The 27889-nt window shown below is 35.2% G+C and overlaps 4 protein-coding genes across 6 annotated transcripts; all 4 read right to left on the bottom strand.

Annotated features, from left to right (window-relative positions):
- Nucleotides 1-48: 48 nt before the first annotated feature.
- On the bottom strand, nucleotides 49-4237 carry LOC149403326 (ADP-ribosylation factor 2). Of its 2 annotated transcripts, none has more exons than XM_089609284.1 (7): nucleotides 4094-4237; nucleotides 2020-2187; nucleotides 1424-1494; nucleotides 1167-1286; nucleotides 679-797; nucleotides 508-589; nucleotides 49-289 (listed from the first exon to the last, which is right to left on the bottom strand). In XM_089609284.1, exons 2-7 carry the CDS (start codon nucleotides 2165-2167, stop codon nucleotides 284-286), a joined length of 546 nt encoding a protein of 181 aa, XP_089465410.1. In that variant the 5' UTR covers nucleotides 2168-2187; nucleotides 4094-4237; the 3' UTR covers nucleotides 49-283. The 2 variants fall into 2 exon arrangements, with proteins under 2 accessions (XP_089465410.1, XP_089465409.1); XM_089609283.1 differs by lacking the exon at nucleotides 4094-4237 and adding an exon at nucleotides 2667-2814.
- On the bottom strand, nucleotides 3470-9677 carry VPS34 (vacuolar protein sorting 34). Of its 2 annotated transcripts, XM_089609282.1 has the most exons (21): nucleotides 9487-9673; nucleotides 9107-9264; nucleotides 8826-8988; nucleotides 8518-8654; nucleotides 8273-8369; nucleotides 8084-8180; nucleotides 7798-7956; nucleotides 7499-7708; nucleotides 7178-7356; nucleotides 6934-7081; nucleotides 6672-6767; nucleotides 6290-6425; nucleotides 6043-6164; nucleotides 5665-5859; nucleotides 5263-5433; nucleotides 5016-5153; nucleotides 4768-4922; nucleotides 4544-4687; nucleotides 4326-4473; nucleotides 4094-4242; nucleotides 3470-3916 (listed from the first exon to the last, which is right to left on the bottom strand). In XM_089609282.1, the coding sequence occupies exons 4-20, from the start codon at nucleotides 8627-8629 to the stop codon at nucleotides 4105-4107; spliced, it is 2445 nt and encodes an 814-aa protein (XP_089465408.1). In that variant the 5' UTR covers nucleotides 8630-8654; nucleotides 8826-8988; nucleotides 9107-9264; nucleotides 9487-9673; the 3' UTR covers nucleotides 3470-3916; nucleotides 4094-4104. The 2 variants fall into 2 exon arrangements, 1 of the variants encoding a protein (XP_089465408.1); XR_016296082.1 differs by lacking the exons at nucleotides 3470-3916; nucleotides 4094-4242 and having other exon boundaries at nucleotides 4455-4473; nucleotides 4768-4938; nucleotides 5665-5862; nucleotides 9487-9677.
- Nucleotides 9678-10883: 1206 nt separating this feature from the next.
- On the bottom strand, nucleotides 10884-12550 carry LOC149403324 (small ribosomal subunit protein eS8-like). Its single transcript, XM_089609360.1, has 4 exons — nucleotides 12402-12550; nucleotides 11980-12313; nucleotides 11297-11466; nucleotides 10884-11198 (listed from the first exon to the last, which is right to left on the bottom strand). The coding sequence occupies exons 1-4, from the start codon at nucleotides 12476-12478 to the stop codon at nucleotides 11117-11119; spliced, it is 663 nt and encodes a 220-aa protein (XP_089465486.1). The 5' UTR covers nucleotides 12479-12550; the 3' UTR covers nucleotides 10884-11116.
- A 6889-nt stretch (nucleotides 12551-19439) lies between these two features.
- On the bottom strand, nucleotides 19440-24793 carry LOC149403323 (Pectin lyase-like superfamily protein). Its single transcript, XM_089609845.1, has 7 exons — nucleotides 24283-24793; nucleotides 22926-23057; nucleotides 21761-21991; nucleotides 21633-21677; nucleotides 21275-21482; nucleotides 20376-20566; nucleotides 19440-19946 (listed from the first exon to the last, which is right to left on the bottom strand). Exons 1-7 carry the CDS (start codon nucleotides 24673-24675, stop codon nucleotides 19554-19556), a joined length of 1593 nt encoding a protein of 530 aa, XP_089465971.1. The 5' UTR covers nucleotides 24676-24793; the 3' UTR covers nucleotides 19440-19553.
- Between the last annotated feature and the right edge of the window lie 3096 nt (nucleotides 24794-27889).

The following is a 27889-nucleotide window of genomic DNA, read 5'->3' as shown; positions in this document are numbered from 1 at the left end:
ATTTGTAGCCAAATGTTTTGTCCAGTTTGATAAGACTCTTCTACTTCTAAAAAAAGAATGTATATAGTTTTTAAAAACCCAAACAATATTTAATGCACATATCCAACCGACATTCTATTACATATAACCATTCAAAAAATCGTAGATGATTTTTTTCCCGGGTGACAGACATAACAATAGAATTGTTTCAACACCACAAAAAAATAAACAAAAAAACAAAACAAAACTAGATAGTATTCACCCCTGCATCCAGAAGTCTGTCCACAATATGGTCCCAAGAGCATCACGCCTGATGTAGAAGTTAAGGGAATAATTAGAGGAAAACATGAACCAATGTGAGAGACTAAATTTCCAATAGGAATTGAAAGTGTTGTAATTTGACTAGTTTTTACCTTTCTACATACACCCTTCAATAGAAAATATATAAATAAATAAATAAAATGCATAGAAACCTAACGTGAAGTTTGAAGCCATTAAAATGTGCAATTATGAAAAAATGTGCATTACCTTGTTAGCAATGTTGTTGGAGAGCCAATCGAGACCCTCATACAAACCCTCTCCTGAGGTTGCACATGTGCTCTGGATGTACCTGTTAAAAGAACACAACCTGTTCTTACGAGTAATCTTGAAGATAGAATAGAATGAAGCGAAACGCATTATCATAAGAGGCGATCTCACCAGTGTCGCTGTCGGAGAGAATGGAGACCGAGTTTGTCAGTGATCTCCGCCGCATTCATCGCATTGGGAAGATCTTGCTTGTTGGCGAAAACAAGAAGAACGGCATCACGTAGCTCATCCTATACCCATAAAAAAAATATACAACAATAAATAACAAAAGGAAATTTATGGAACATGAGTAACTTTGGAAGATGAGAAATGGTCGAGTTACGGTAATAGCTAATAAGTCTAGGATTAGCTTGCAGTCATGTCATACAAATATCCACAGATGAAAGATGCCTGAGACAGATTCTATTGGGGATTACGTCTAGTTGGACTAAAAACTTTAAAAGTATGAACCTTATTTTGCAGCTTTTATCAGCTCTAACAATGGGATTGTTTTGGGGAATAGATACCTTTCTTTCATGTATAAACATCAATTTAAACAATGTGGGGAAAAAGTGAAACAAAAAAGATTAAATCAACTAGTTGAATCAATGTTAGCGTACCTCGTTCAACATCCTGTGCAGTTCATCCCTTGCCTCAACAACACGGTCTCTGTCATTGCTATCAACCACAAAAATGAGACCCTGTGTGTTTTGGAAGTAGTGCCTCCACAAGGGGCGGATCTGAAAAAAAAATGATAATAAATTAAAATTGACAATCCATCTTCATATCTAGAGAGAAAACACTATTCAACCATCAAGACAAATAAAACAACCAAATCCAAAAGAAAAAAAAATAACACACTAAAAAATGTCCATACCTTGTCCTGACCCCCGACATCCCAAACTGTGAAGCTAATGTTCTTGTATTCTACCGTCTCAACATTGAAGCCTGGGAAAAAAAAAAAGATGTACAATTGCTCATTGTAATCCACTATATATATGATTTAGATAAAAAAAAAAAAAAAAAAAAAAAAAAAAAAAAAAAAAATGAATGCTTTACTATTGTGATTCAATACAAATAAGAAATTAAAAATTAATAGCGTGCATTGCTTGAGGAACATGGTCTTCTGTATCTCAAAAACAAATTTAATCAATCCTGGAAATCTGAATAGCATATAGATTTGGAAACGAATGCTTTAGGGCTGTGATTGAATCTACACACAGTAATGTGCTTTGACATGATTTGAGGAAAAGGTGTACCTAAAAACAGACGTAAATAACCCTATTGCCCTGAGAGGAATAGAAAATCTCTGAATCAATAGCATACACGGGTTTCAGCAAGTCCCGGGAAATTAATAAATAAATTTTATAAAACTCCCTAACATTTTAACATTCCGAGCCAGATCAAAAACAGGACACGCCATAATAGGTTTAACAAACATTCCAATTGACTCAGTGACAAGGACTAACTCACCGATAGTAGGAATTGTTGTGACGATCTCGCCGAGCTTGAGCTTGTAGAGAATGGTGGTCTTACCAGCTGCGTCGAGACCAACCATAAGGATTCTCATCTCCTTCTTGGCGAAAAGCCGGCTGAAAAGCTTCGTGAATGTCAACCCCATTCTTCTTCGCTGACGATCCCCTAAACAACCAAAACACGGATCACCAACATCAACACAACGTTAACAAAAGAGAAATCAACCATCTCTACACATCCACAGATCTAAGAGATCCAGAGGTAAATAAGAATTGAAGCTTTAGTATCCAATTCCCGTTGCAAGTTCGTCAGAAATCTCGACTCAGTTTTTATAGATCCGGACAACATAACAAGGCATAAAGTATTCATTCACAATTCAAACACATTTCGATCCGAACGCAGAGCAACAAAAATACACAATGACTCCATTACCGAAATGCTCTAGCGAATCAGATCAAACTAAACCGATTCAAACACCGTGAGATCTGAAAATCCAAATCCCATGCAGAGAGATAAACGAATCAAGCGATCGGAACCAGAAATGAGCAAAATGGCGTATGAAAACTCAAAAGCGAGAAAATCGAATTCCGATTAAAATCTCGAGAATCAAACGGGAAATTCAGAGATCTGAGAGTACAACTGACCTTCAAATAGCTTTTCGCAGAGAGATCTCTAAAGCGTAGAGAGAGAGAGAGAGAGCTAAAGATTTTAACGAAGAAGAAGAAGCTTTAAACCAACGCGGAATTTGGTAAGAGAATGAACAAGTAGAGAGGTATTTATATATCTTTGTGTTTATTTGCATTTATAAGTTCAGATTACCGAAATACCCTTTGATCAGCTTAAGTTTTAAGCGACATGTTACGCTCGTCTTTCGAATCAGATACCGCCACGTCAGCAAGGGGCTCGTATGAAGAAAAATAAAAAAATTTAGCGATATAAGCCACATAAACATAAGCGTTTGCCTTTTAGCCAACGTTTTGTAAATTTTTTGTAAATAGCCAAAATTGTCGTAAATATTTCGTAAATAACCATATTTACTAGAAATTTACTCTGCGTTTTTTGTTATTTTTATAGCGTAAATAGATTTACGTGGCTATTTACAAAAAATTAACGAAACGTTTGCTATTTCAAAATTTCTAACGTTTAATATGGTTAGATAGCCACTTGACCCAGAAAAATAATTATAAACTTATTTCTTGTTGATTAAGAGTTTGAAAGTTCTAAGTTTTAATAATTGTATTAGAGTTTGTTTTTGTTTTTTGATTTAAAAGTAATAGATGTATTAGAGTTAAACATGATGTATGAGCTTAGAATTTCTACAAAAGAATTCTATATGTTTAATATATATTTAATGTTGTCTATATAGATGTCTTGTTAGCAATAGCACGTCTTTTTTTTTCTTTTGCTAAAAATGTAGCACGTCTGTAAATGTTTTTTTTTTTTAAAAAAATTAAATGACTTATAGTAATCAATCAGGTGTGTGATTATTTTTATAATAAAGAATGATGAAAATGTGCATCTCTCCAACCCTGATTGACTGTCTTGCGTTATGTCGAATTTAATGCAAATGTTTTAACTTTTAACCCATTTTTTATTTGTTTATTTTTTTGGCACTTTCTGACAGACAAGGAAAATTAAGAGAAATAAATGCATCTGAAAGACAGAGAAAAAGAAAGTCCAGGTAGGACTTGGTATGTTTCAAATTCAAAGTCAATTTTTGGAAGAAGAAAAAAAAAGTCGGTAACTTAAATAGCATATGTACATATTTATTTACATTAGTTTCAAAAAGAATATGTGCAAAACTACAAATTCAAAGCCATATTTAGTATTTACATTGAGCACAAGGACTTCGACACAGCTCTATCATCTTTGCCTCTGGCTTGGCTTTACTGATCTGAATCAAAACAAAAGGAAAAAAAAAAAAAAAAAAATCATTTTGAAATTCTACGTTTATTTCTTATAAAATTGCTAGTGGTACAATCTGAGTCTAATGTGGTAACTCTGTACATTTCTGAAATATAGGGCAATTATATTTTTTTTTTCACAGTTAAGAAACGAGTTTGACTTTGACCTGGGTTTATTTCAACGCCAATACTGAGCCCATCGATGAATCGTCTCAACCATTTGCGGGAACAAAGCACTAACACTCTCGTTGATTAGGTCCTGGAAAAAATGAATCGACGCTTCATCGTCCAAGTCCAACCGAAACTTCTCTTGAAGCTACACAACATTAAAAATAAATTATATATTAAAAAAAATCAAAGTGTGGAAATTCAGATGAAAATTAATGATAAAGGGGTCACCTTTAGAATGCCTTTCTCCGGGTCAGAGGCTATGTCGGGGATATTAGAGCCGGCCATCAGATGAAACAAGTTCAGAATAAGGTTACTCGACTTTCGGAGAATGTTGTACGCTTCGCAGCAATAGGATTTGAACCTCGTGTAGTATTGACTGCAAGACGAGAAATAAATATGAATAATTATGCAAAAAGTCAATGTCAAACTTAGTTTAGAAGAAATACCTTTCAGCTCCGCCCATAGCCTCGACCATTTCTTTGCAGAGCTTCATCGGGGGAGGGAACGGCTTGGGATCACGGCCGAGAATGAAGCCAAAGTCAACGTGGAAAAGACGTCCATCGTCTCGAAGGAGAAGGTTGTCAAGGTGTCTTAAAGAAAAAAAAAAAAAAAAAAAAGATTCAATTTTCCATAAACCGTCTTCATTGTGGGATTAAGAAAAAAAAATTACCTGTCACCAATGCCCAGAATGTATGTGATGACGGAGTAACCGGCACAGCTCTTGATGAATGTTTCGAGACAGGTGGCCGAGATTCCAAATGGCCCGTGCTCGTCTGGGTGAAACTTTTGAAGGTAGCTTATGATGCTCCGATGCTCCGACAGAATCTGGAAATTCCAAAATCTATAAACGTGACATCGTCGTCTAGAATTTTAAAGTCAATGCGGTTTTCTTATTTTTTCTTTTTTTAATTTGAATACCTGTGCTAAGGTACGGGAAGGAATGAATTCCATCATTCCCTCATCTTGTCCTGTTGCAAGTACTTTATAAGGAGTCAAGTGCAAATCAAGATTCTCCAATTTTAGCAACCGGTCCATCAAAGATACCATTTGAACAACCTACATGAGAGAGAGAGAGAGAGAGAGAGATTCGGAAAAATCAAAGGTCAAGAACACATGGGTTTTCGAGCAAGAAACAAATTTGTATATCGAGGGAAAAAAAAATTACCAATTGGTCTTGCCGAAGATCGTCCCCTTTTTTAAATATCACTTTGCAGCTCCCGCCATTCGCCGTTCGAAACGTGAGGCGCAAAGGATGCAAAGCGCTTTTGAAAATCGACGACTCGGATGGCACGATTCCATTGATGAGGACGCCCGGATCCAGTGGTGACCGAATCGGCTGAAATGAATAAAAAAAAAAATTTTAAAAAAACAAACAATGTTGTATGGCATTAATTGTATATTTTATATTACTGAGAATATATAGACTGACTTGCCTCTCTAAGTAGTATATATTTAATTTGGAACTATCTACTTGTTGCTATAATATCCTCAATATCCAAGTTCCTATAAAAATATATATTTGATATTACGCTACAGTAGCGACAGGGACTGAAAGCTCAGAACAAACCTCTTCAAAATAAGTAAGCTCGCTTAAAAGACCAGAAAGTAGGTGTCTTAGCTTCTCAATCTTCTTCTGGGTATTACCGCGCACGTTTCTAACATCTCTCGTGATCGAACACAATTGGGCAGTCAATTCAGTTTGTCGAACCAAACTTTGCCATAGTTTAAATCCATCTTCATCTTTATTCACACCAGCTGATAACTGCTAAGAACGTTTGCCGATTCATCACGAAGTCCAATAAATTATATTCTTCTTTCATGCCATAAAAAAAAATTAAAAAAAAAGTGATGATCTTTCTGACGCTAACAGAAAAATCACACAGAAGACTATTATTTCGACACGGGAGACAAAAAATTAGGTCTAGGTTACAGCATAGAATCACACCTTTATCATATTCTCTTCAAGAATCTCGTAGGTGCAGTAAAAACGCTTGGCATAGGCCGGATCGTAAAGTTCCACTGCAACATACCAGCGGAGGAAGCTGGCAAACTTGATATTCCGCAACGCTGTTACAAGTTCAAAGGCGTATTTAGCAAGGGAAAAAAAAAAAAAAAAAAAAAAAAAAAAAAAAAAGCTAATCACTAGCGTTATATTCATCCATAACGATAAGTAGCCGAAACACAGCACATACAACGTTGCACGAGGAAATGAGACAATCGAGATTTATCGGAGCGCTCGAATCGAAGTGCTTGCACAAGCTGAAGGAGGTAGCACTGAAGCTCTTCGTCATCGGCTCTTTCTAGAACACTCACGGCATATGCACGAACCTGAACAAAGTAGTGAATAGCATTGAACTTTGACTAAAAACAAACTAATTTAGCACATGGAATTAGAGATGACCCAATCATTCGGCAATGATGTCTCTCTATTGTAGAACATCAGATTTGTGGCTAAAAATATGTAGGGTTGACTAAATACCAAGCCTGGACAAAGGACAACAAATAACCAAGGTAAACCGGCTCTTAAAGCACAAATCTTTTTTCTCTTATAAAATGAGTTACGGGTACAAATACCTCTTCGCTTTCGAAAACAGGGGATAAGAGCTCCAAAGCATCGCAAACATCAATCATTTCCCACCTTCCAATTAGCTCTAGTGCCTGTTTGGCTTCCTGAAAAAGACATTAACATTGCAATCTTTATAAACCGGCGGCGATAGATATTGAATTCTTAATAGAAGGTCAAAATACTAAAGAAGTTTCAACCATGTATCAACGTGGCTGTGTTTATTGGGGGATACAAAACAATGGAAAAACTGTATTTATTATTACTGCTAACCTGAACATCGCTCCATTCAACACAACGCAGAAACTTGGTAAGAGCTCTCTTCTCGGACATCAACGAGAAGCGGAATTTCCATAAAAGTTGCCTTTCCTCTCCGCTTAGTGTCCTTGTCGGTGGGTATTTTAGAATTCTTTGAATTGACCTAACATCCAGGGCACACAAAATAAATTAACTAAAAAAAAAAAAACTGACAATTATGGGGGAAAAATGTAGCTAAACTTAATACTTGTAAACGTACTTTCTTTCATTCATGCTTGGTTTAAGATCCTTGTCAATGATACCACGAGTTAAACTCCTAGCAAGCTTTAGTTGCTTGTGCTCCGAGGGATTTATCTTTCCCATTTCTGGGTCCCAAATAGTAACAATTTCATTTGTGGAAGCGATAGGTGACGGTAATAAGAAATTAGCCCCCGATTCCTTCACATCCGATAAATACATGCTACAGTTATCAGAATGAGATACCGAAACTGTTTGAAATTCTCCAATCAACTACATACCGTTCTAGAGATCCATACATACAATTACAAGCATACATAATATTTATCCCATACTTGGTTACCTGGAAAACAACCCGATGTTCAAACCCGCAGAACTCAACAACCAGGTATATATTAGAGCTTCCATTCCGAGAGTTTTCGCGGTCTTTGATTTTTTCGATAGCTTTAAACGCAAGGCGGTCTAGCCATTCAACGTGTTGAATCTGTCCCCTCTCGTACTTGTTCATAAGCTTTTCTAGGCGCTCTAACTCTCCGCGTTCGTGCTTAGGTACCTGCAGATAATTGACAGAATTAACAAACAAAAAAAAAAACCCGAAAAAATGTACTTGATGAAAATTGGAACTCGTAAGTCATGTTATACCTTCCCCGGAGTGGTCGTTGTAAATGATCCATCGGCAACTTTTCCTTGCCAAAGCCGAAGCTTTTGCTTCCCAGTTTTGAGCTGTCTTTTGCTATTAAACAGAAGAATCGTAGCCCCGCCAATCAATCCCTCGTCTTTCCCACACGAAACATCCCAAACCTATATCGACATGAAAACTCACCAATTTGATTCCAACAAATGCAAAAAAAAAAAACAAAAAAATTACAAAATTAAAAAAGAACTATACAATGGCACAAGAGTGTCGAATGATAAAGTACAAGCTTACAGTAAAAGCAAGCTGAGAGTGACCAGTCAAGTCCCGGTATTTCGTGTTCAGCGTAATCAGTTCGTTCCAACAATACGAAGGCCCTGCAGATTCCAACCTGGAAGAAAGGTAACAATTACAAACCCATTGAAATACTAAAAATCAACAAATAAAGTTCTTAAATAAACAAGTTCAGTGATCGAAATAAACCTTGTTCTAGTTGGAAGTCCGAACGGAGCACCATCAATATACAGTGCGCATTCCACATAGAGCTCCGATTTTCTCTCGCCCGAAGTCAAATCAATTTCTACACCGAAAACAATTGAATAAGAAAAACTACTTTGACTTGTGCCCTAACTTCAGAAAACAATCTATGACCGTCATTTCCAATTCCGACCAAACGATTGGCTAAAAAAACTCAGAGATTTGCTTACTTCGGTAAAAACAAAACAAACCTGTATTTGTGGATTTAGAAATAGGCAAATTCCCCTCTAGCCTGTGGATCCGAAAAGTGACAGGAAGGTTTATATCGCAGGACAAGAAGAAGCGGAACTCGTTCCCACTCATTCTTCAAAAGCTTCGAGCAAATAAACTGAATGTAAAGAAGAAGGGGAAAAAAAAGATAAATTACATATAATAACACTTACACGATTAAGAAAGTGATCATCGATCTTTGAACAACTCCTAAATTGTATTTTCACAGATTTCAAGGGTTCAATAGCAAAAAAAAAAAAAAAAAAAAAACGTTCTACTACACAATTACCCTTCGTCCTTCAGAACAGACACAAAGATTCCTTTCTTCTTCTTCTTCTTTACAAATCTCTCTGACTCCGAGGAAAGGACGAGACTCCCGAGCAAATCCAAGAGAGAAGCCTTTTCTTTTCAGTCAAGCGAACTTTGGGGTGTTGATTCGAACAGACCTAATGCTAATAAAACCGTAAATTCCTAAATTCAAACTTCAAAATTTACAATGGAGAAACTTGTTGACCAGTATTCAATATCGCATCGTTTTCATCGAATTGGAAGGAGGATTTATGATGTAACCTGTTTGAATGTGGGACGAAGATAAGAAGCGGAGGAGAGAGTTAAAAAATGGCGCTCCGTTCAGGACGATAATGGAGCGAAGATGAGAGCTATCCATGAAAAATATCCAAAAATAAGAACTCAGATCATACCGGTCCGTCCACGTCGATTTACAGAGGCTGTTCAAAACAGTTTCTTTTTTCAAAATTTCGGTCAAATCAACTCAAACCAAGAGATTCCGAGTTCAATCCTCAATTTCAAGCCATAATCATCATCAATCGAGCTCAATGAACCAACAAAACCATCTAATTCCTCAGAAATCATCACGGATTCAAAAACCCCCCCAATTTGGATCTATGAACCCTAGAAATGAAAATCCATCTGGGAAGAGAAATTCTCACCTCAATCCGTGGAATTGAGTGTCGTTGATGAGTTCCCACTTCCTCCCCGACGTCCTCTCCCGGTCCGGCGTCACCGTAGCACGCGGCGGCGTCGTTCTTCCTCCGCGCGGTGGTGGAGGAGCTCGGTGATGGCGCGCGAAAAGAAGAAAGAAAGGAGAGAGAGAGAGAGAGTTACGGTGATGATGGTGAGGCTCGGCAAAGATGGTGATTTGAGCTGACAAAATTTTTTAAAACGTTGCACATAAGTCCTTTTAAAATAAAACCTCGCAACTTCGTCCTTGATTAGTTGAAAATATTCTTGAGAAATAATCGAGAAAATTCTCATTCATTCCAGTCATCTTGAATATATTTAAAGGATTCCGGAATTTATTTTTACTCTTGAGATTTTTTTTAAATCTCCGAGTATGTTCCGAATAATTTTATTCGGAAAGTAATATCGAGTTTACTCGAATATTCTTATTCCGAAATTTTGTCAACCTTATATATTATTTCCTTCGTTCTCAAGCACTTAAATTTATTATAGCGTTCAAGTGCTTTAAAAAATCATTTTCCTTATATTCGGATTATCGAAATTCATCATTTCCTTATTGATTTATCCAAATTAAGAATTTCTTCCGAAATTCTAAAATTTCACTTACAATTCATCATTTCCTTATTGATTTATCCAAATTAAGAATTTCTTCCGAAATTCTAAAATTTCACTTGCAACGTGAAACTTCACGAGAAAGTATAGAGAGAACATCTCTAATAAAAAATTTAATTGCACGGCTACTCTTGAAATTTGATGTGTTTGAAAACCACACAAACTCGTTTTAGTCGGACACCAGGTACTTTATTCAATTTCTCCTTATACACCACACAAATACATCCAAAGTAAAAACGAAAAGCTAATTCAAAAACCCCCAAAACTCGATTTAATTTTCGCATTTTAGGTATAAAAATTAATTCAAGGACGAGAAAAAGTGAATCGACACCGTAGTGTTGGAGATACCACTGCTTGAACGGGGCAACATCGACTTGGACGATCGCCCCTTTCACGAGCGTCTGAGTTCGGACGAGCTCGTTGTTGGAGACGTTGTAGACAACGTCCAAGAGCCGAGTCTTGCGAGTCACAGCCTGCAATGAGATTTCATCAGGTAGGCAAGGGTACATGATTTTCTACCTATGCACCTCCCAAGAATCCCTACTAAAAACCATGCAAGTAATTACGTGAACTTGCCCTGCCTGCTATAAAAAGACCCTTTCCTGAAATGAGGAACACCGATAAAAGTTTGGAACAAAAGGATAAGAAGAAGTAAGTTTACTTCTCAAATTGTCACTACTGCAAAAAAAAAATAATAATAATAAAAATAAAAATAAAAATTCTCGAAGCATCTAATTTTTAATAGTAGAAAAAATAAAAAAACCAAACTATTAATACCTTAATCTTGGATACATTAAGCATTCGAATATGAGCAAATAACAAAGTTGCTTTGAACTAGAGGTGTAAAAGCCAGATCAATGTAATATTGGAGCAGGAATCAAGTCTTAGTACACATGCTAGTCAAGAACAAAAACCCTTTTAATCTGAACCAGAAAAAAGTAGCAGATACAAAATCAAAACTGAGTTCATGACATGAAAGAAGACTATCTAAGCAGTTGCGGCGCCTTTTCCCTTCTTCCTCTGGAGCTTCTTCACGTAGAACTCGAGCTCTTTGCCTTCCAAGATGTACCTGATTTCGTAAGAGTTCAATTAGAAAACAAATAAAAGGACTGAAAGGAAACCCCAATGTTCGGGAAATAGAAAAAATTTGGGAATTTGATGATTTACCCATCAGCTCGGCCGCATTGGCCGGGGCGGGACGAGATGCAAGCATAGAGTCTGCCACTGCTGAACTGCTCTTCGATGTGGGCGTCGAGTTTTCGCTCTTCTTGACGTTTCTCAATCTTCCTCACGACATGGCTACTCTTCTTCACTTCCTCGGTAACTGCCTCTCCCTCCTAATATACACATCATACATAAATTCCTAGTGAATAAGAAAGCTAATTCCACAATTTAATGGGATACGAAAACCCCCAGAGTAACTCTAGTTTTTGCAACTCAGTAATAAATTGCTCATACTTTAGTACTTGATCAAATTTTCTGTATTCATGCAATGACATAATAACTAAGCCTCTTGTTTTGACAATCTAAAAAAAAAAAAAACTGTCTTTTCAAATTAATTCGATTTTAACTTAGATGGAATCATTATATTATATTACCCATCCCAAATGAATACGAAAGCTAATTCCACATTTTGTTATATTACGAAAACCCCAAACCATTTTTCACAATTCAGAAATAAAATGACTCGGTACCTATTTTTTTATTCAAGTTAGTTTTCTGTATTAATGTAATGACATTAGAACTTAATCTCTGTTTCTGACAACCATAAACAAATTTACCCTATGATATTAGAACTTAACCTCAATTTTCGACAATTACATATCGCGAATCGAGAATGGAAGCATTACCTCGGCGGTGTCTTTCTTGGCAGAGACGGTCTTCTTCTTCCTCCCGATATCGACACCGTAGTGTTGGAGATACCACTGCTTGAAAGGGGCAACATCGACTTGGACGATCGCACCTTTCACGAGGGTCTGAGTTCGGACGAGCTCGTTGTTGGAGGCGTTGTAGACAACGTCCAAGAGCCGAGTCTTGCGAGTCACAGCCTCGCTTCCCCACGAGAAGTTTCCAGTGTCGAGTCTCAGAGCTCTCCACTTCACATTCCCTCCTCTCACTCGGATACGACGAACCGTTTTGTTGCTCGACAGCTTCGTGTTTCCCGACTGGCGTCCCAGCTCATACCTATTCGATTATACCAAATATTTTGATTAGAACGGAATACAAAAATCAGAAGCGAAAAAAAAAAAAGAAGAAAGAGGGATCAAATTACTTCCGCTTCTTTCGCCAGCTCTTCTTCTTGCCTCCTGTGGCACGACGCTTGTGCATAGAGTCACGAGAGATACCCATGGTTGCCCGAGAAAAAGAGTCTCCAAGTTTTCTCTTCGACCGAGCAGAAGAGGCGAAATAAAGAAGGCTTGAGCGATTATTAAACCTAGCTAAGTGTGGGCCGGGCTCATATATTGGGCCATTTGTACCGATGCAATTTCAGCATTAGTAAAAAGATTGGGATATTCCTATTATATGACTTGTACCGAGATTTTGGACCAAAATCTACTAAACTCAAATAAATCCTAAACTATGACTTAATGAAATAAGTAATTACATATTTATCCTTCATATTTAGTTTATTTTTATTAGTTAATTAATAAAACAAAAACAATTATTTAGTTTATATTATGAAAACAAACATCATTACAAAAACCCGGAGAGCAGCCCTGGGAATCTCCGACGCTGAAGCTCCTGAGAACGACGGTCATGGCCGCCGGAGAGCATCCCATGGCCATCCCGGCGGCGGAGACCTCGAAGTGTCCGCCGGAACAGCCCGCCATGGATTCCGCGTAGAATTTCTGTGGTTTTTAAAGTTAAAAAACAAAGAAAAAACGATTCTCGGGATTTTGGATAATTTTGAAAAATTTAATTTCTGGGTTTTCGTTGAAGATTTATTGACGTTGATGTCAATAAATCTTCAAAGGAATTTTCCAGAATCGTTGAAGATAAATCTTCAACGAAAACCCAGAAACGTTGAAGATTTATTGACATTAATGTCAATAAAATTTATTGACATTAATGTCAATAAATCTTCAACGTTTCTGGGTTTTCGTTGAAGATTTGGTTCTGGATAATTTTGCAAAGTTTCTGAAAATTTCTGGGTTTTCGTTAAAGATTTATTTACATTAATGTCAATAAAAATGAATATTTATTGACATCAATGTCAATAAATCTTCAACGAAAACCCATAAATTTTCATAAACTTTTCAAAATTTTCCAGAATCCCGAGAATCGTTTTTTCTTTGTTTTTTTAACTTCAAAAACCACAGAAATTTAACGACTTAAACACTTTGAATAGGATCAAATTTTTTTCATGAAAATCTCTAACCCTAAACTAAAAAGACAAATTGAAAAAACAAAGATGAACCCAAACAAAGATGACGAACTGAAAAACGAAAAGAGAGAGTGGAAGAGAGCGGAACCCAAAACGAAAAGAAAGTCAAATAATTAAATAAGAAAGAAAATCAAATATTATTAAAAGTAAGGGTGTTTTTGTATTTAGTGAAAATAGGTAGTCATAGTTTATGATTTATTTGAGTTTAGTAGATTTTGGTCCAAAATCTTTGTACAAGTCATAGAATAATAATAATAACGGATAAATATGCTAGTGAATTAGAGATTCCAAAAAAAAAATTAATAATAATAATTAACGGTTCGTATATCAAGAAAATCATATTTTAATGACATCTTTTGTCAACAAATTTTAGTCTTGCGAAAATTTGTTGGCATAGAGCCAACTAACATATTCTTTTTGGTTAATTTTGAAAAAAAATCTACAACTTTATTTATATATCCTAAATATCCAATTCTATTAAAAATATACGAATAAAGTACATAATCATATTCAACAACAGTTAACCAGATCAATATACCAAGATTTAGAACGAGATTTAATAACAGTTCATCGGATTTAATAAGAGTCCATATATTCAATAATGGTTTACCAGATTCATTAACAGTTTACCATATTCAATAAGAGTTTAATAGATCAATATACCAACATTTGGAATCAGATTCATTAACAGTTCATTAAATTCAATAACAGTTTAGCATATTCAAAACTAGGTAATCAAATTCAATAATAGTTTACCAAATTCAATAACAATTAATTAGATTCAATACTTCAAATACGATTTTTTGTTTTTTTATAAATGCTGATAATTTTATAAATTACTTTATCCTAACAAAGCAATACCGTCCAATTGAATTCTAAGTCCTGACCACCCAAAAAAAAATCCTTTGAAAAGGTAAGACTTGATTAACAAAAACAATAGGAGAATAAACATTTGAAAATGTAAGACTTGATTAAAGAAGAAGCTAGAATGGAAACTTATATAATACCCATTCTTATATACAAGTCCGATCGAGAAATACATGCATATACGTCAAACAAAATACAAATGATAATGTACCACCATATGTGTATATATCACCTCATCGAAGAGAGATTTTAAATATCCTTCAAATAACAGTTTACAAGAAATTAATCAAAAATAGTGGAAAACTTTAAATTTTCTAGTCAGGGAGTAATCAAATTCATGTTTTTTTTTTCAAATACATTTTAGTTAAGAATACCATGAACTAAAAATTACATTCTCTCCCCGACCTCTTCTATATGACCATTTACATGAGAAATCCTCGTACTTATATTGCTCGTCGATTACTACTCAGTTTATTTTAATTGATTTATTTTTGTTGGCTTATATACGCTTGGCATCAACGTCCGGCGGCAGGGCTCAAATTCGGTGTCGTGAAGCAAATTGAGACCGCAGGAGTGAAGGCCACTTAAACCGTTTTTATGAATATTGAAGTAGAAATAATTATTTTATTACTATGAAATTAGTGAAAATGTTATGAAATTAGTGGCAAATGAAGCAATTTCTCTTGTTTTTATAAGGCACGGATCACCCATCTTAACGGTTGGGCTGCTCGTAGATCAAAAGTGGAAATAACTGTTTCGTCAAACTCTCTTTCTTTCACCACTAGTTGTTGTGCCATGCGGGGAAATTTATTACTATGTTATAAAAATTAATATAGTGAAAACTTAAATGTCTTTAAATTATGATATTTTCACTTAATATATATAGTAAGTTAAAATTAAAATTTTAAATTTAATTTAAGTACAATAATAAAGAGCAGTAAATTTATACATATAAGAGGTAAGAAATTGATAAATCAAAATGGGAGAAATCCATAAATATTTTATTGGAGAATATAATTTATAATGATATAGTTATTGTGTAATATATTATAGGTTGGTAAGTTGATTATTTTGTGTTTTCAAGAAATATATAAAAGTGTGACCGATTAAGTGAAATACTAGTTTATAGTTCAAAAATAAGTTTATTTAAATATATTCCCATACGTCTTTTGTTTGCTGGAATAGAAGTTATTTGTGCATAATAGTTATAAACAAATGTACGTATTTAGCAAAACTATAAAGTTACATGTTTATAATAAGGGAATTGATTTTCGGCCCGATTCACGATTCCAAACGATCCACTCACGTGTTGACACGTGGCAACAAACTGCCATGTGTCAACACGTGAGTGGATCGTTTGGAATCGTGAATCGGGCCGTATAGCATTGCTCTTATAATAATTGAAAACAGAGTAGGAGAGTAAAAATTATTTGTACATAATAGTTATAAACAAACATAAGTGTTGATGTCGGATTCGGTTCCTCAACAATCACGAAACTATATAATATATTTGTGTATCGTATTGTTATGAATTGTTGCCCACGAGAAGATATTATTTGTAACTTCACGCTGAAATAATTAATAAAATAAAGTTTGTCATTTACCGTCTTTATGAGTTGAACGCGATAGTATCTTAATCCAAATATTTATCAAACATTTATCATTCCATAGTCTCCGTATTAAACTGAGTCGCATGTTGGGCATCCGAGTTCGGGCGGTGAACTAAAACATGGTCGATGACTAATATGCGCCGGGAAAGTCTTATCTAAATTCATATATGTGGAACATGAGTAATGGTTGATCACTCAGTGGGAGCATTATACACTTGCAGAAGATATACGACCTGGACAAACTTTGGTTTGGATAGATGCATCGTTTAAGAACCGTTACGATGCATTTGCCGAGACCGCTTATGATGGTCACAGTGACGCTTGATCTAATATCCTGAAGTATCTATGAGCTATTTTGTGTTCATTAGTAACTCATCCTTTTTCTGTGAAAGATTTTAGTGGATCTCTTCTCTATGAGTATCTGTGAGTGTTAATAGTCTCTGATTATTGTGGATCGATTTCCTGAGGATAGCAACGAAGAGAGGGAATGAGGTTGTCGTGGTTTTCATGCGATACTTGCCGGCGTCGCTAACGCTTCTTGCTCCATTTAAAAAAAAAGACACACTTTCGCTTCTTGCTCTAGCTCTTCTTCTAATATTTATTGTATCAGACAAAAGAAGCACATACAAAATCAAAACTAAATTCATAATAAAATAATAAAAAAAAACTACTTAAGCAGCTTTCCCCGAGATACCTGAAAACACATTTTCAGTACACAAAATAAAAAGGTACACGACACTCTAATTCGTGTATCGGTTATGATTTTTTTTTAAATGATGTTAATCTTAATGCTGGACATTTTTTCTAATTAAAACGTCACAAATTAAAATTAGAGCAAAAAAAAATAAAATAAAGTCACAAATTAAAATAAATAAGTTTCTCCAAAAAAAAATATAAATAAATAAATAAGCAAAATTTAGTAGAGAAATTTCACATTATAAGACCTTATAATTAGGATGGCAACAGGTACGGGTCCGACCGTGTCCACTTGTTTAAAAATAGACCCGTTTACTCGGTTTTTAGACCGGGCAGAATAACGAGTATACTCGCCGAATAAACGTGCAGAAAAGTGTTGGACCCGTTTACCTGTTTACCAGTTCAAAGTTTCCGGGTCTCCGGTCGGGTAAACCTGATAGATCCGTTTACCCGTTCGAATCATAAAAAAATTAAAAAACAATCAACAATCTTATTAAAAAAAATCAACCAAGAATCTAAAAAAAAAACAACATTAAAAATAATTCAACCAACAGTCTTACAAAACTAAAACCATACATGATATTCTAAACACAATTATTATAAAATAAAAGAGAGTAAAATAATAGTGGTGACTTTAGTTAGCATAGGAAAGTACGAGAGAAATGACGGAGAATGTGAGATACAGATACTTAAGCATTCATTTGGACCTATCGTCAAACATAATTAAAAAAAAAAAAAAACTACATCAACAACTTATAATATTAGTCGAGCAGTAGTAAAAGCTTGAAACAACTTCATGGAAAAGGGATCAATTTTTAGTCAAAACAATTTTTTTAATGTTAAATTATTAACAGGCCGGGTCCCGAGTAGACGAGTACGGGTCCACCTATTCTGGTACTCGGACCCGCTAAAATCTTAACGCGTCTTACCCGTTTACCCGATAAGAGCGGGTCTTACCTGGCCCGTCTACATCAGGTAATGGGTAAAATTGTCATCCCTACTTATAATTAACAAAATACCTATATTGAAACTGTTATTTGAAAAATATTTAAATTGGACTTTTATCACATTTTTAGACAAAAATGCCCTTGATAATATTCAAACCATGTTTGTAATTTTAAACCCTCATAAATCATTGAAAACTATCGAAAACCATGGGGAAAAAAATTAATCTAATCAGGTCATCGTAAATCACCAAAAATCATAATAATAAAAAAATCATTGAAAATCAAGGTTTCAGTACTCTCATGGGCATTTTTGTCTGATAATAGATCAAAAGTCCAATTTCAAATACTTTCTCAAGAACAAGTTCATTCTTGATAAACTATTAAATATTAGATCTATAATATCACATTTCTCTTTTAGTAAGTGTGTTTGCCAATTTCTTACCATAATCCTTCTCGCTAATAACTAATAAGGCGGGGAATCCACCAAAATAACACCTTTAATACAAAAAAAAAAAAAAGACCTTCAATAATTCAATTCAAATTGGTATGATAAGAAAATGTTTCATGAATTTGGATGTGAGCCGTCTTATTGCTTGTATGGGATATAAAATGAGGTCAACGCTAATCGGATGGGCAACTGCTCTCCACCATATCGATTGAGAGACCGTGTTTTCCGGAAAGACCAAAGTATTGCCGAATTGCGAGGGACTCAGCCGTAAAATGATCGTTGGAGGTGATATTGTTAGAGAAAGCCCTTACTACCTCGCCTACAGAGCTCTAGATTACCAGTCAAAACTCGTGTTCACACCTCACAGTCTTGTTGGGGACCAAATCATCAATATTGAGCTTGAACAAAGCCGTGGTCGATCTACAGCCCAATAGATCTTAGATTCTAAAATTTAAGAAATTTATATATTAATTTTAAAAAATTATTTCAAAAATTAATTTGATTAACTAATTAATAAAGAGTATGTACAGTCCAAAATAATTTACTTTACTTGTCACTTTATAAATTAACTATTTTTTTATTATTAACTAAATATCGGTTAAAATGTAATTAATAAATTTAATGTCTACAAGTTACTTATAATTCTTGAATCAAATCCCATCTGTAAAAAAACTTTTATACGGCTGACAACATTTTAACATCTCTTATATACCAGCGGAACTTATCATTAAATTTAGAAATGCTTTTGTTGTTCTGAAGTAGTAAAGGGTGCTTGAAATTATAAGCAGCCAAACAAAAGAAGAAACTGAATGTATTTTTTTGTTTTTCTGGTAAAAAAAAAAAGCCCACAAAAAATACACACAAAAATGATGTTCTAAGATTAAATTTGATGAAGAGATAAAATCATAAAAAGAAACCAAATCGCTTAATTTATTTCTCATAAATTTTTTTCGTATGTCCCTTTAGTTTCATAATTTTGTTCGCGTTTTCGGTTTCTTTTGTGCTTTACGAGTTTTTAAGTTGTAATTTTTTTTTTTCCTGCCAAAAGCCTCAATCACTATAGAATTTAGATAGTAAACACCATTGCAAAACTATGCAAGTACTACGTAATTGACTACCACTCAAAACCCAAACCAAGTCTATCATAGCCTAGCAATATAAGAAAGCTTATACATATGTATAAATACATCACTATTACAATATATATAGGTACTTCTCAAGCTGAAAACCCATTTTCTATATGCTCTCTGATCACAACGGAAATGTAAATATATAATAGAAATTTCCTACGAATCTAAGCCACTTCCAAATTTACACTCTTCTATTTACTACCACTACAAATAGAAAACATCAAACATCAAACAACAAACAATAATAATAATAATGATAATACAAATATTAGTAATTAGAGAAGGGGTCAGGAAATACGGGCCGACCTCGCAACGACAATGTAATAGTTTTAGCATTTTTATCAACAAGTGTCGAGATCGGATTGGACGCGGTTGCTAGCTGGCTTGCCGAGCTGTAAGCAACTGATTGGAGGGACGGTGGGGGTGCGCAACTCCCCGAATGTTTGCCAGCAAAACGGGTCGTACATGTGATAGAGCTCTTGTTGCGGTTTGAGTTGTATCGAATTCAGTGTCACATCGGTGCAGGGCAAGTTGTCACTGCACGCAAAGTGGACCGGCTTCACTGTGTAGGTCCCGCGGATCCTTTCGTACGTGATTCCAGACACTGCCACCGCTGACGATTGATTCTTGCATTGAGACTTGTCGCAGTAAAATTGATCGATGACGATCGGGAGCTGAACCTCAGTCATTTGTATGTTCGAGAACAAGACCCCCTGGACCGATCCCAATCCTCCCTGTAAATTAACATCGTCGGAAAGAAATAAATCAAAAAACAACTATTTTACTATGAGACATTTCCTTATGTAGTACTAAATTAAGGCCCATTTCCAATTTCTTACTATTTTCAAAAATTTACCAAACTAGGACTAGTAAAAAAAAAAAGTCAAATGAGAGATACACAAAATTCTATTTATTATACACTCATACTAATTACCAACCTACCATTTTCCCCAATAAAATCTATTCTTTTTTCTCTTTTACCCGCTCAGCCCATCAAGTAAAATAATTTTTTTTTACTAGTCTTAGTTTGGTAAATTTTTGGAAAAAGTAGGAAATTGGAAATGGGCCTTAATTTAGTCATATTTTTAACAATTTCCGCATTTTTTTTTATTATATATTGATAAGTTTTTCAACTTACGCATGGTTAAATCTCGAAAATGTACCTGCCAGGTCTTGATTCTGACGCCGGTCATTGTATTGTGCATATTGACATCACGGACCGTGATGTTAGATACGCATGCTTTAGTGTTGTACCGGCCTAGGCTTCCGATGCTGATACCGTGGCCCGGGCCACAATTGACGTTGTGTATGTACACGTTCGAGCACCCGGTTTGGATCGAGATACAATCGTCGCCTACACGAATAGTGTTACACAAATTATTAAACTACATTTAAAAAAAAATTGATGTCCCACACCAATTGATTCATAATGTAACCCATGAAATATGGATGCATATTTTGTGATGACAGACGGGCTTGGTTTACGTGATCCAATAAGTGAAAGCTATCAAGTCAAGTGGGCCTTAAAAAGGAGTAAAAGTGCAGAAATGACAGATCCAAAACTTTTAGTTCCTTGATGAAGATGACAAATCATCAACATTTAATCTGATTGTGGTCCACCAATGGAAGTGTAGTTGATATAGTATAGCTAAGCATAAGATATAAAATAATGACAAAAAAAAAAAAATAGTTAATGCTAGGGATCGAAGATGCCATGTAGTGCCCATCAAACACCACGTGTCCAGCAACCGATGGTTACAGTGATCCCAGAGAAGCAAATATTTGGATGTTCTACTTCTGTTGGTCACATTATGTATGTATTTTTTTTTATAAAACATTTTGTATATTTTTTCAAACTTAACTTATTAGATAAATAGTAAAAAAAAAAAACGGAATTCTAATAAAAACAAATGTTACTGAAAAGTATATTTTCTTTGTCTGCCTTAATATGTGATAATTTATTAAAACATATTAATGTTGTACATAGTGCTTAAATTACGTCGAAATAATTATTTACTTTAAATTTCAATATAATAAAAAAAATATATAGAAAAAAAATTACCGCAAGCGAGAGTGGTGGAGTGGATTAGGACGTCCTTGGAATTTTGGAGGTGAATTCCATCGGTGTTAGCACTGTCGCCGGGGGACGAAACAGACATATCGTGCACGAAAACTCCGACGCAGTTGTCGAATTTGAGGTGGCATTGAGGGCTGTTCTGAATCATTATGCCTGTGACCGTCGCGTTAGAGCTCCCATAGAACCTCAAAGCCTATAAACATTACATATAGAATATAGTATATTCCCCAAACACAAAAAACACAACAAACAAACAAACCATATACATGTTAGTAAAATACTCTCATTCACGTGCAAATGTGGTTAAAATTGAGAAAATTCTATATGTGGTGGTGGTCCTTACAGTTGGTTTGATGCTTGGCATTTTGTTGTTGAGCTTGCTTTTTATCTGCCACATAAAGAAAATATGTAAAAAAAAAAATGCTGAAAAAATACGAAACTAAATAATTGATTAATTAATTAATTAATTACCGGGTCGGGAGGGTGGTTTTGTGCGGTTTTGTTTAGAGGGACGATTAGTTTTAGGTCATTATCGGCTGGGTCATCATAAGGAGAATATTCTTGCCACCACACCGAGCCACTTCCATCGATTGTGCCGGTCCCACGGACCGTAATTCCTTTTAGCTTCGAGAATTCGAGCCATTGTAAAAGTCCTTTACCCCAAGCTTTGGGGTTCGTTGGAGCTATTATTGTTCCTTCGAGCTACGAAAAAAAAAAATTGAGATCTAATTAGTGAGCTTAATTTTTGTTTGAAAAATTTACGAGTTTTTTTTTTCACTTAATTTATAAAAATAAAATAAAAAAACAAATAAGAATTCGAGCCACAAAATGTAACATGTCTAGTCTTACAAAATTTATTTTTGTCTTTCTTCTACGTTCTTCTGATGTAATGAGTGATAGTGAACTGTTTGTAAGGGCTTGTGGAGCATTAAAGTTAGGAGTACAAAAGTCACGTCCTAAGGACAGTACACATTTATGAACTCCTTTTAACAAAATTCTATTACATCCTTTTTTTCAAAAGCTACGTTAAAAAGAAAAAAAAACACATACAAAAATAAATTGAGCATTTATTGAGTGAATTTCTATGCTCAAATTTTGTGGGAAATTATGTAAGTAAAAAGTACTGATAATAATGACGATGAAAGGGAAATGAACGTCAATGAGAGTGTATTGATGATGAAAGACAAAAATGTGCAATTTTTTTTGTACGAGTCCTTTGATTCCTTTTTTGGAGTCCAAATTTCATAAATAAACTTTAGCCATATTTACATACATACAGTTTGCTATTTAGCCAACTTTTAATACATATATAATTTACTACTTAGCCAATTTTTAATAAATATTTTGTAAATAGTCAAAAGGTAATATTTACTAAAAATTATTTATGAAATTAGAAAGGCAACCTAAGAACCGTAAATGATGCACATGCTGTCACGTAATCATTTGTGGTTATTTACCAAATATTTACTAAAGATTGGCTATATAGCAATTTAAAAGTGTAAATATGGCTAATTTGCTAATTATGTAAAATTAATGTCTAAAAGTAATGTCCATAATTTTTTTAATACAAAATTACTTTAAAAAAATAATATATAAAAAAATTTAAAATATTCAATATATTATTCTCATAATTTACCTGGAAAACAATGTTGGGTTCGCAATATGGGCCTGAAAATGAGATGGGCCCAACAAGGAATTGGTACCCAGATGGAACCAGGAACGTTGATGCCTCAACCTTACACACAGCTGCCCAGGTAGCTTGGAATGCCTACATGTTTTTAATAAACCAATATAAAAAAAATATTAAAAAAAAAAGAAAGAAAAAAAAAAGAGAAGAATGATATAGCCTATAGGTGTTCTCTGAGCAAAAAAAAAAAAAAAAAAATAGCCTACAGGGTGTTAGATTTTAACAAGAATTTGCAAACAATTATTGTTGGAATCTTGACCCAACCCAACTGCCATAATTTAACGAGAATCATTTAAAAGGTGGTCCTCACTTAAAAATAAATAAAAAAAATAAAAAAAAACTACGTGCTTCACAAAACTTATTTTAGGCATCATATCATCGTCACGCAATACTTGTACTTTTTTTTTTTTTTTTTCCGAGTTTCCAAATACTACGTGCTTCACAAAAACTTATATGCGTAGGCGTAACAATAATACAAAATTTACCAAACTCCTTCCTTTGTTAGAGGGTTAAAAAGGATAAAAAATAATCAGCAAAATATGTGAATGTTCAGTTCAGGTTACCGCACTTAGTAGATTCTAATTTATATATTAAAAAAAATAAAACTCAATCATGAATCCATTCAAATTCATAATGTAGCATAGAATAACACGTGATAACTGGTTTCAGTTGGCAGAGTAAAAAAAAAAAAAAAAAACACTAAAACCAAACCAACTTTATTTTAGTCTTCTTGAAAGCTAAAGTGTTTTTTTTTACACCAACCAGAAAACAAAACACACTTTTTCAGACCACTTCATTGCTTGCATGATTTTTTTTTTCCTTTTTCGTCTTTCAAATTCATAATAGTCACGAGTCACAACCATAACAATAACTCTCAAGTACCCTTTTACGACCATTAGTAGAAAAAAAATATATACATATACCTAACCTGAGTCTGAAATAACGATGCAAAAAAAAATAATAATAAATTATTCTTCACACACACATTGCCGAGTATTTGCCAATGATTTGCTCATCTCACATTTTTTTTTTTTAAAAAGACGGCTATAATATAATTCGTGTTCGATCCTTACCCTTACCAGCTAAAAAAATTAAGGGCGTAACTAAACACTCTCCTTAAACTTTTGAAAATCAAAATTGTTACTTCAAAATTTTATCAATTCATATATTTTTAGTACAAAATTATATGAATTTTTTGTCCATGACTTCAATTCCCTTTTTTTTAATTTCAAATTACACCATTTATATCCGTAACGCTTATAAATAATTTAATTAACACAAAAATAATAATAATGATTAAACAAACCTTAGTGTCGTCCGTACGCCCATCACCTTTGGCACCAAAATCCAAAACGTCAAACGAAGCAGAGCCTCCGCCGCCGCTCTCGACCGGCGGCGGCAGAGAAGGAATGGGAGTGGGAGTGGCTACCGGCGCCGGAGATATCTCCGGCGACTTTCCGGGATTCTTCTCCGGCGGCGGAGATACGGACTTGTGTTTGTGGCGGTGAGTGTGGCGGTGAGAGGAGCTTTTGCTCTTGAGAGAGGACGACGAAGAAACAGGGGATCCTCTGTTTTTGTGGTGGTGTCTGTTGATATGCTTTCTTGCGTCGCAAGTTTCAAAGCTTGACGATGACCAAATCAACAATGCAAGTACTACCGTCAATGCCGCTTTTCCGATCACTCCACAAACCCCACTCATTTTGCCAATTGCAATGTGGTCTAGAGAGAGAGAGAGAGAGAGAGAGAGAGAGAGAGAGAGATTGTATGGTGGTTTTTGTGAAGGTTGAAGAGAGTGAGAGAGCTTCTGTGGCTTTAATATAGGGAGAGAAAAAAGTACTTTGATAAGTTACTCTGTTTGTTCACACATGAGAAAAGCTAAGCCAATATTGAATTTGTATATGGTAACATTAATGTATGTTGGAAATTTATTTTGTGTGTGTTTTTGTCACTTTGTCACGCTTTTTCTTTTCCTTGGCTAGATAACAAAACGTGCTTGGGTTTTTATTAATCATATAGTTTGTTTGTTGTTTATTCTATTAAATATTTGCCTCCAAAATTTTCAAATAAATAATGGTTCGAGCTTCTTCTATGATAATTTCCCAATGCCATAACAATGTCTATCGGATCTTATCAAGTAATTGGGCACTACCAAAATACATCATTTTCTCTTTGAAACTAAGGGGCGATATAGAGAGAGTTGATATGAACAGTTCAAATAGTGGAGCCATTTGGTCAGCCTTGCATTTGTAGATAGAAGAGATGAACATTGCAGCCCATTCATCTTTTGTCGATCGCTATAATATTCATTCGATGGCGACATCAAATATAGAAGATGAGTTACATGACATTCGATCGCACCCCCTCGAAATCAAGTTGACATCCTAGATAAGCTTGAGATCTTTATCTCATATTCCAAAATTAGTAAGATATTTGATTGCACACCTCGTAGTCAACTTGTCATCCTAGCTAGATTAGCTTGAGACCCCTAATCTCATATTCCAAAATTAGTAAGATATTTGATTGCACGCCTCGTATGTCAACTTTGACATCCTAGATTAGCTTGAGACCCTTATCTCATATTTCATTACGTAAGATATCACATTCACCATCATTTGTTGACCCCTGGCGGTCATTGTTATGTTGCCGTTTTGCACAAGTGAAAAAACGACATTTCAAGGCATAAACGATCACAAATAGTCAGACGCAAGTTCTTGTCGAGCCGAGCTGCTCTAGTGTTGATATGAAATTGACATTAACAATCATGTGAATTGATACCAACACCATTACACCGGATCAACATCAAAACCTTGTGATCGAGCCTCGGCATGTATTTGAATCCAATCCAGAAGCTCGTCAACATATCCTTCTTCAATCACTCTCTCCGAAAATTTAATCCTATCCGAAGTATCTTGCGCTTTAAACCTTAACTATTTATATGGTAATTGATGTATGTGGTTTGCACACTCACAAATTAAAAACCTTACTAAAATAAATTAGTCTAGTGAAAGCAAACATCAATCTAACGTAGACCAATCAAACTTATTTTTTATTTGAGTTATAGTGAAAATAAAGACAAAGGAAGGGTTGAGAATAAAGCTAAATTGAAATGATAAAATTATTGATGAAGTACAATAATATAAAGTTCATTATCTCCACCAACGCTAAACCTCCATCTATCAAGGATAGTCACACATCGACTGGGTATTACGATCATGGGCTCTTTATAAGGCTTGTGGGTTACTCCTCTAATTACCAAGCTTGGTTTTAGATGGAACCCCACACCTTTAAGATGGTATCAGAGCGGGGCCCATTCTCGGTTGTGGACTACCTGATCGGGCCTATACTTCACGCTTCCAGTGCCTGTGCCAATGTGTGCCTGGAAGGTGTGGGGTTCCATCTAAAACCAAGCTTGGTGATTAGAGGAGTAACCCACAAGCCTTATAAAGAGCCCAGGATCGTAATACACAATCGATGTGGGACTATCCTTGATACACCCCCTCACGCGCACAGGCACAGGCACACATTGGCACAGGCACTGGAAGCGTGAAGTATAGGCCCGATCAGGTAGTCCACAACCGAGAATGGGCCCCGCTCTGATACCATCTTAAAGGTGTGGGGTTCCATCTAAAACCACACCTTTAAGATGGTATCAGAGCGGGGCCCATTCTCAATTGTAGGCTACCTGATCGGGCCTATACTTCACGCTTCCAGTGTATGTGCCAATGTGTGCTTGTGCCTGTGCGCGTGAGGGGGTGTATCAAGGATAGTCCAACATCGACTGGGTATTACGATCATGGGCTCTTTATAAGGATTGTGGGTTACTCCTCTAATCACCAAGCTTGGTTTTAGATGGAACCTCACACCTTTAACCTGGCTCTGATACCATCTTAAAGGTGTGGGGTTCCATCTAAAACCAAGCTTGGTGATTAGAGGAGTAACCCACAATCCTTATAAAGAGCCCAGGATCGTAATACCCAGTCGATGTGTGACTATCCTTGATACACCCCCTCACGCGCACTGGCACAGGCACACATTGGCACAGACACTGGAAGCGTGAAGTATAGGCCCGATCAAGTAGCCCACAATTGAGAATGGGTCCCGCTCTGATACCATCTTAAAGGTGTGGGGTTCCATCTAAAACCAAGCTTGGTTTTAGATGGAACCCCACACCTTTAAGACCATCCATGGATTTGGTATTTATAATATTCTCGGTTCATTCGCGAGACTAACAATTGTGAATAGAAATACATGCGATTTACTAACTCTACCATTCTCACATTAAGCGAACCATTAGCATGAAACGATTTCGGTGAAAAAGTCATACGTGTATTATATACACAGTTATCATGTATTTCTAAGCATAAATACTCAAAGCGAGTTCTCAAGTGTTTTAATGTTTTTTTATATAGTTTTTTTTTTATATTAAATAAGTGTTTAGAGCATAATGGAGCTATTTCGGAACACTCTTGGAAACTTAAAGAGGCATTCAGGCACACTTCCGAGGCAGCCACGAACAAAACCGCAACAAACTACCACTCAACAACAAATCACGTATGGCTTAGGAGAGATTAGCGATTAAATAACATGTCAATTTGTTTAGAAAATCATAAATCCCAGCATAAAAATTGATAATAAACTATCTTATTTAGACCAAACCAAACAAAACCATCATAAAATCATTACCTAGCTAATTATATAAACAGAAAAAACACAAACAACTTGTGTTAACAATTAACAATCCATAGAGATTAATTTCACTAGCGTAAGTGGAGGACTTGATTGATATTTCCCCTCCGTGCATATTTCACATTTTAAGAATCAGTGAATTCTTGAAGAAGATTAAAAAAAAATGGCACTAAATACTATCTTACTCTTCTAATCAGGATTACTTCTTTGCCTTTCAATGATAGGAG

This window comes from Urtica dioica, chromosome 3 (genome assembly GCF_054948205.1).
Source record: "Urtica dioica subsp. dioica isolate 48M chromosome 3, U.dioica_male_clone48M_v1_H2, whole genome shotgun sequence".
Taxonomy (NCBI): Eukaryota; Viridiplantae; Streptophyta; class Magnoliopsida; order Rosales; family Urticaceae; genus Urtica; species Urtica dioica.
The sequence above is the reverse complement of the archived record's forward strand: the minus strand, read 5'-3'. Positions and strand labels throughout refer to the sequence as shown.

Excerpts from the sequence above, each read along its gene's own strand:
- LOC149403323 (XM_089609845.1), bottom strand. The coding sequence starts at position 24,675 with ATGAGTGGGGTTTGTGGAGTGATCGGAAAAGCGGCATTGACGGTAGTA. Across the intron at positions 21,678-21,760 it reads AAAACCACCCTCCCGACCCG|ATAAAAAGCAAGCTCAACAA; the intron begins GTAATTAATTAA and ends TTTATGTGGCAG. Across the intron at positions 21,483-21,632 it reads TGCCAAGCATCAAACCAACT|GCTTTGAGGTTCTATGGGAG; the intron begins GTAAGGACCACC and ends TAATGTTTATAG.
- VPS34 (XM_089609282.1), bottom strand. The coding sequence starts at position 8,629 with ATGAGTGGGAACGAGTTCCGCTTCTTCTTGTCCTGCGATATAAACCTT. Across the intron at positions 8,181-8,272 it reads GGACTTCCAACTAGAACAAG|GTTGGAATCTGCAGGGCCTT; the intron begins GTTTATTTCGAT and ends CCTTTCTTCCAG. Across the intron at positions 4,923-5,015 it reads CTTCCCGTACCTTAGCACAG|ATTCTGTCGGAGCATCGGAG; the intron begins GTATTCAAATTA and ends TGGAATTTCCAG.
- LOC149403324 (XM_089609360.1), bottom strand. The coding sequence starts at position 12,478 with ATGGGTATCTCTCGTGACTCTATGCACAAGCGTCGTGCCACAGGAGGC. Across the intron at positions 12,314-12,401 it reads AGCTGGCGAAAGAAGCGGAA|GTATGAGCTGGGACGCCAGT; the intron begins GTAATTTGATCC and ends ATAATCGAATAG. Across the intron at positions 11,199-11,296 it reads CAATGCGGCCGAGCTGATGG|GTACATCTTGGAAGGCAAAG; the intron begins GTAAATCATCAA and ends TTACGAAATCAG.
- LOC149403326 (XM_089609284.1), bottom strand. The coding sequence starts at position 2,167 with ATGGGGTTGACATTCACGAAGCTTTTCAGCCGGCTTTTCGCCAAGAAG. Across the intron at positions 1,287-1,423 it reads ATGTCGGGGGTCAGGACAAG|ATCCGCCCCTTGTGGAGGCA; the intron begins GTATGGACATTT and ends TTTTTTTTTCAG. Across the intron at positions 590-678 it reads TCTCTCCGACAGCGACACTG|GTACATCCAGAGCACATGTG; the intron begins GTGAGATCGCCT and ends TTCTTTTAACAG.